Genomic DNA, 6,917 nt, shown 5'->3' with positions numbered 1-6,917 from the left:
CTACTTTAAAAGTCTAGTTTCTCCTTCATAATGTTGTGTAAAAAATTACGTTTAAAACATCTAAACACATATCACGTTTAAACACTTTTTGTTAAAAAAAAAGTATTTTAAAAGTGTCGTTAAAGTAAACTCGGGATAAAGGTTGGCAAATGTGCTTAAAATGCGTGTTAAAGCGTGCGCGAATTTGGTCGCTTTGTGGTGAAATGTGCTTCTTTTAACCGTTTTCTTGATAATCCGCAGTGGATAGTAGCAATGTTAAAAAGCACAGTGGGTGTCAATATAAAGTGACGGCCATATTTGCCGGTGCCGCTGTTGTAAACAAAAAGTGAGAGACAGACGCTTCACTGAATTTCGGGTCATTTTTATTTCTTTAATTTACAATGTCTTTGGGAATGTCTTACAAACCCAATGTCCATCAGCACATTCCGGGAACTTCTGGGAACCAGGGTAAGGAAAAAACGGCGGAGAAAATCAAAGTATCCGTCTGTTAAATCGAGTGTTAAATTCGGGGTCTCGGAGAATACCTGGAGAAAGACCGTGTCTGTAGTTTTTGTCCAGTTATATATATAGGGTCAGATCCTGGGAGCTAGGCTAATTCATATCCGCCATTATTACTAATGTAAAAGAGCGCCATCCGCGATACAAGTCGGCGGAGAAACACGGTGGGGATGTGAAAGGAGTCGGCGGCGGTTCCTACAGTGTCGATATCCGTCGTCCGGGGTCGCGGTCCCGCCGGGTGGGTGCCGTTACACGGTGACAAAAATGTATCACTTATGTCTTCTTGAGCCAGCCTTGTTCCGTTTCCTCCATGATGCTCCTCGGTCGGAGCTGCCGATTGATCTGCCTCGAATTTTTTTTATGTCTCTTCGAGGACATCTCGTGTTGGAGGTTGAATATTACAAGCGAACAAAGCGACAGGGGAGCGGTGATTATGGAGGTGCATGTGCGTGGATGGAAGTGTTCAGATCCCCCAGTTTCTTTATGTTACCAGCCAAAACGTAAAACAATACAAAAAATCAATCTGCTCAAAGTAAAGGTATGTGTTATATAGAGAAATGTATGGAAGAGTAGTGGGAAGAGTTAAGAATTAAAAGAAAGAAGGAGAAAGAAAAAATAACAATAGGAATTGTCGTTCCAATTCAAGCTAATGGTTGTGTACAGATTGCTATGTGGGTATTTGGTAAAATTGTAATTCAAAAATTCTATTAGTAACAAGTGAAATAATTTCTATTTTTAGCACATGAATAAAGTGCAAAAAAATGATTTCCCCCCCCCTAACAGACATTCTCTTATGAGATTGTTAATATTGATATTTCAGTGCTTTTGCAACATTTTACCCATTTTACTTCTACTTGCTTTACTTTAGTCCAGAGGTAATGAGTCCAGATAAAGGTTGCCAGATACATCTAAAGGTCAATCCTCCTAAATTTCATCACCTCTCCATTTTCATAAGACTCTTGGCATACCAAAGATGATATCACCTATGTCCAACAACAATTTTAAAGTAGTTTTTATGGCTTCATAAGCTGCTGATTAGCTTTATCTTTAATAGGACTGACAATTTTTTTAGTAGGTTTATATTAATCTACTGTACTGTAGTCTTAAACCACCCCTCATTTCTTTATATTTTGCTAGGGAAATGGGAAATGGATGTAGAGATTTATTGAATCATGTGCAAACATACATGGGAATACAGTATATAATGCAAAAAGAGAGTTTATATAATTCCAACAATCTCGAAAGTTGAAGCTTTGTTCTTCAACACAGCCTTAACTCTCATAGGAACTAGGAACATAGGAACACTGCTTCAGAGTAAGGGGAGGTCAGACTGACTGTGTTCCAGTAAATGTTTTTGTATCCAGGTATGCTAGAGCATACCTGGATACAAAAACATTTCCCAAACATACTTACTCCAGTATGTCTGGGAACATTATCATGGTGAAAAATGAAACGCTTGCATAGTGGATCAAAATCTGATTGTACTTTTCTCCGTTCACAATCCATTAATTTTGACAAGAGCCCCAACATCACTGGCTAAAGTGCATCCCCAAACCATGACAGAGCTTTCATCCTGTTTTATAGATGGCTGTAGTGCTCTCCTGACCTTCTCGGTACACAAACTAAATATTTGAACGCCCTGTTGCTGGTGATTTTCAGCCCAGTTCTTGTGTAACTTGGCATACTTGAGCCTTTTTCCCCAGTTTCCCTTCCTTAAGAACAGCTTCTTGACAGCTACGCTTCAGCTGAGCCTGTTTCTGATGAGGCTTTGGTGAATAGTAGGTGGATCACCTGAAGGGCCAGATGCATCTCTCCTGTGACAGATTTTTTTTCTCCTTTTTCTTAAACATATGACATTCAGATAAGATAACCCAGGCCTAAAGATAGCTCTTTAGGCCTTTGCTCCTCTTTTGTCCTCCAAGTTCTCCATATTGGTGTAAATATACTCTATTATACCTGACAAACTGTGTTATTGTTGGCATTTTTCATAGTCATCTAAAGATGTTTACTTCTGCAGCAGGCTGCTGGTAAAAAAGCGCCTCAAGACAGAATTTAAATTGGTTCTTTGCTAAGTCCTCTGTCATGTAGTAACAAAACTCCTTGATAATCTAAGTTTTGTGCCTTTTTTCAAGCTTGAGTGATTCATAGATCAGTGTTAGGTGGCTTTACAAAGAAAAAGAACATTCCTTTGAAGGTGATCAGGTACAAGGACTGGACTGAACTTTAAACAACCTTCATTGTTCAAGATGACTTTCAAAAATGATAAAGTCTGTCTTCTTGGAAGAAAAGTATAAAGATTCACTGGTATACTCATCTCTTTTCTTCATGTCTGAGGTCACTAAATGGGTGGTTTGATAAAGGTTTTGAGTGTGATGACAGTAACAAGCACTGCTGCTGCTGAAACTAGAAAATCACTTCACCCCGCCTGGGCTCACTTTCTTGCGGCGTTGTACTTTTAATGTTTTCTGTGTATGTGTGTTTGTGTGTTTGTGTGTGTGTGTGTCAGAGAGGAGATACTACACCTGTGAGAAGAATAATTGCTGCTTGTGGTGAATGCTGTAGTATATTTAATTCGCACACATGTTCCTAAAAACCTTTTACAGTATATGCATCTTTTCTTTAACTGTAATGTGAAACATATGCACTGTCAAGCCCTGCACCATCAGCATCACCTCCCTGCTGTTTCCCACACCACAAACACTGAAGAGCTTCCTTTGTGAAACTGCTGACTATAAGAAAAAAAAAAGCCTGCTTTACTGCTCTGATAATACAATTTCCATTAAAAAAAATATCTTTAATGGCAAACAGTTTCTATTTGTAGTGCCTTTTAACCTTACAGGTTCTCTAAAGTGCTTTAAAAGTTGAGCAGTTGGTTGGTTTCGAATATATTTGATTTGTCTGTCTATTTTGATTTTGACAGGAGTTGTTTTTGAATTGTCCACAGTTGCAAACCTTCAGTCTCCCTCAGCAGCTAACCTGGCCACGCTGCAGTCCTACAGGCCCCTTCTGAGTGACTACGGACCTCCTTCTCTGGGATTTTCACAGGTAACTACTAAACTCACTGCATACCCCAGCTCGTAAAGGCAAAACCAAACAAACATACTTTTCCAGTTTTTACATTTCCTTCATTGCCATGGAAGATACAAGATTGTTGTTTGTTGAGTTTTATTTGTGCAAAACTGGAGAACATTGGCCTAATTACTTCATATTCATATCAACTTTACAGTCCAGGTTTCAACATAAGTCATATTTGTATATTAAAATTGCATTTACAGTCCGTCAAACCACCCATATGATGAAAAGCAGTGTTTTTACCTGTTTATATCCAGTGGTGGTCTTTTACACAGCAGCAGCACAACTGAATCAAGAAGTGGTGATTCCTTAGAGATTTTAAGCAGGGCTGCTTATGTCACTCTTATAGTGACATGAAATACCTCTGTGTCTGCTGTAGTGTTGGGACATTATGAAGGTCAATTTTAGACACTACTCTCCACCCCGGACTCCACAGGTCCTAATTTTTGGTATCAAACTGTACCAAGTATCAAACTGTACTGTGTTGATAAGGCTCCATTTTGCATATCAGAAACCAGTTTAAATGTATTGAACCTGACTGATTTTTGCTTTAACTTCAGGGCTCTACTGGCAGCCAAGTGCCTCAGAACAAATATGCAGAGCTGCTGGCCATCATTGAAGAGCTCGGAAAGGAGATCAGACCCACATACGCTGGAAGTAAGAGTGCAATGGAGCGACTGAAAAGAGGTAACCTTGATATGCAGAGCAATACAAAAGCAGCATGCAAGCATTAACATTTCTCAGACTAAATGTGTATTTGTTTTTCTTCAAAGGAATAATCCATGCCAGGGGGCTGGTGCGTGAATGCTTGGCTGAGACTGAGAGGAATGCAAGGTCCTAGCTAAAAACGCCCATTCCTCCCTGCAAGAACTACCTTTCATGAGGAGAAAAAATAACTTGCATGGCGTTTCCTTTGCAAGGAGGAAGTAAATGAACAAAGGATGGAACAGCAAGCTCCTCAAGAGAGAGAGAGAAAAAAAAAGAAATACAGTAATGCAATTTGTGACTCCTGAGAGCTCTGGAGGATAATTTCAATCATGTGTGGGTTACTGGAACTAAAATGAGAGATATCATGTGTTTGTTTGTTTGTTTGTTTGTTTGTTTTGTTTTGTTTTTTATGCCCCATTTTTTTTGGATCATAGTTTTGACTTCATATTTAAAGCATTGGTTTATGCATGCAAATGGGCCCATAGGTTAATTGTAGACACTGCATGGAGTATACAGGTGTAGATGGGGAGGACTTTTTCTTTGAATTTTTTTTAAACTTTGGGTTTTTTTGGTAGTGGTTGGTCTGATTTTCAGACCCCTTTAACACCTAGCTAAGTAAGGGAGGGACAGAGACGTGCCAAATGCATCGGTTGATTCGTGTTGAGGTTGGTTTTGGTATTAAAGGGAGGGAAAAAAAGGAAAATGCTGTTAACTTGCATCTTTGTATGTATTTATTACTCAGTGTAATAAATTGTATTTTCAATATAGTTGTCAACATGATTCATTGTACGTATTCAAAGTACATTACTTTTTCCCATGTACACATGGTTCAAGAGACTACTGGTATATTGTACTATCCATCCATTCGCTTCCGCTTGTCCTTTTCAGGGTCGCGGGGGGTGCTGGAGCCTATCCCAGCTGTCACAGGGCGAGAGGCGGGGTACACCCTGGACAGGTCGCCAGTCTGTCGCAGGGCTAACACATAGAGACAGACAACCATTCACTCCCACATTCACACCTATGGGCAATTTAGATTGATCAATTAACCTATCCCCACTATTGTACTATCCATCCATCCATCCATTCGCTTCCGCTTATCCTTTTCAGGGTCGCGGGGGGCGCTGGAGCCTATCCCAGCTAACTATTGTACTAGTTATAGCTAATTATAGAAGGCAATGATTGTCTGTCAATTAATTAAATTTGACCTACTAATAAATCAGCACCTACCTATAATGACACATCTCTTTGGATGAATGGATGATGGATCAGTAAACCATTTTGGTCCAGGTTGAAATATATCAACAGTTGGTTAGTTTGCCATGATGATGGACATAACCATCATGATATAACACATTGTAATACTATTAAAAGCTAGATGAAAGTAGGCTGAATCAGAAAGTCAACTGCACCGAGTGCTCATGTGGTGGTGACCTGCCAATCACAAGGTAGGTCGTACGCCTGCCTGAGTTCTATAGACTTATCCATGCCAAAAGGGAGAAAATATTTCTCTCAAACATTTAACAGTTATTAACAATTAATCTGCTATTCACTGAGCATTAATTGACAAATATTTTGATGACAAAGTGCTTCTGAGACCTGATGAGTTACTTCTGTATGACAATAAATCAGCCCCCGCTAACATATCCCAGCTTTATCTTTAAGCAGTATTTTTCATATTCTCTAAGGCCTCTAATATATAAAATGGATTCTTGTGTGACATATTTTGTGTTCACAGATATTGTGAAATACCCATAATTAAGAAACCTGCAAATTAATGCCAAGCCAAATGGGAGATGCAAGATCTGAAATCAAAATAGAACATCTGACTCGTTGTGACAGTGGACATGGGGTTCCTCCACATGTTTGAATAATCAAAATGCAACCAAACAAACAAATAAGTACAAAATTTCAAATACATTTCAAAAATGAGAATGTGATGAATGGATTCATATACTTTTTGAAACTTTTTACTCTGGTTGTTCCACAAACACACAATATGGTTTGGTGTACAGGTCTGACTGTCTTGAAACCAAATTATATTATATGCAATTGTATATACTGTAGTCACTGTTTTACATTCAAAAGTACTTTAAAAAGGAGCCACTCTCCTGAGTAAAATGTGTTTTGTTTGACTACTATATAAGTTGCTAGTATCCTTGAAACAATACTAACAAAACTATATTTAAAAAACGATACAATCAAAGATGCAGTTTAGCAACGATGGAAATCATGCATCGTTGCTAAACTATTTTATTTTACACCACAAATGAGAAATGTCTAATATGAAACCCATCACACACTAGTTCAAGAATCGAGCAAACTGACGTTAAAACACAACAAGGCGTATAAAATCAGAAACTCTTCATGACTTTAGTTATCTGGCTTAAAAGCCACACTTTAAGTCAAATAAACATTTGTCTTTATCCCGTTATTGATAATTTACAATCCTCATGCTTTTGGTTTATCTACGGTCCCAACAGATGCGTACGCCTCTGTCCCCCACATAACCAATAGAAACACTGAGTGAAAGTAACGACCAATCACAGCTCTGTATTTCAGATAATATTTTGACCAATAGCAATGTGGGCTGTGAACGCTACAGCAGCCAACGACCACTGCAGTGCAGTAGCCAACCAGCA

The 6,917-nt window shown here is 38.7% G+C and overlaps 1 protein-coding gene across 1 annotated transcript; it reads left to right on the top strand.

The window, feature by feature from the left end:
- The first annotated feature begins 380 nt into the window (after positions 1-380).
- Positions 381-4,411, top strand: cdk2ap1 (cyclin dependent kinase 2 associated protein 1). Its single transcript, XM_085358524.1, has 4 exons — positions 381-447; positions 3,443-3,543; positions 4,131-4,257; positions 4,344-4,411. The coding sequence occupies exons 1-4, from the start codon at positions 381-383 to the stop codon at positions 4,409-4,411; spliced, it is 363 nt and encodes a 120-aa protein (XP_085214650.1).
- Positions 4,412-6,917: the final 2,506 nt, after the last annotated feature.

This window comes from Diplotaxodon limnothrissa, linkage group LG7 (genome assembly GCF_057381915.1).
Source record: "Diplotaxodon limnothrissa isolate DT_005_m linkage group LG7, D_limnothrissa_male_GT1.1, whole genome shotgun sequence".
In the NCBI taxonomy this organism is placed as follows: domain Eukaryota; kingdom Metazoa; phylum Chordata; class Actinopteri; order Cichliformes; family Cichlidae; genus Diplotaxodon; species Diplotaxodon limnothrissa.
Note: the sequence above shows the minus strand (reverse complement) of the source record. Positions and strands in the feature narration are given on the sequence as shown.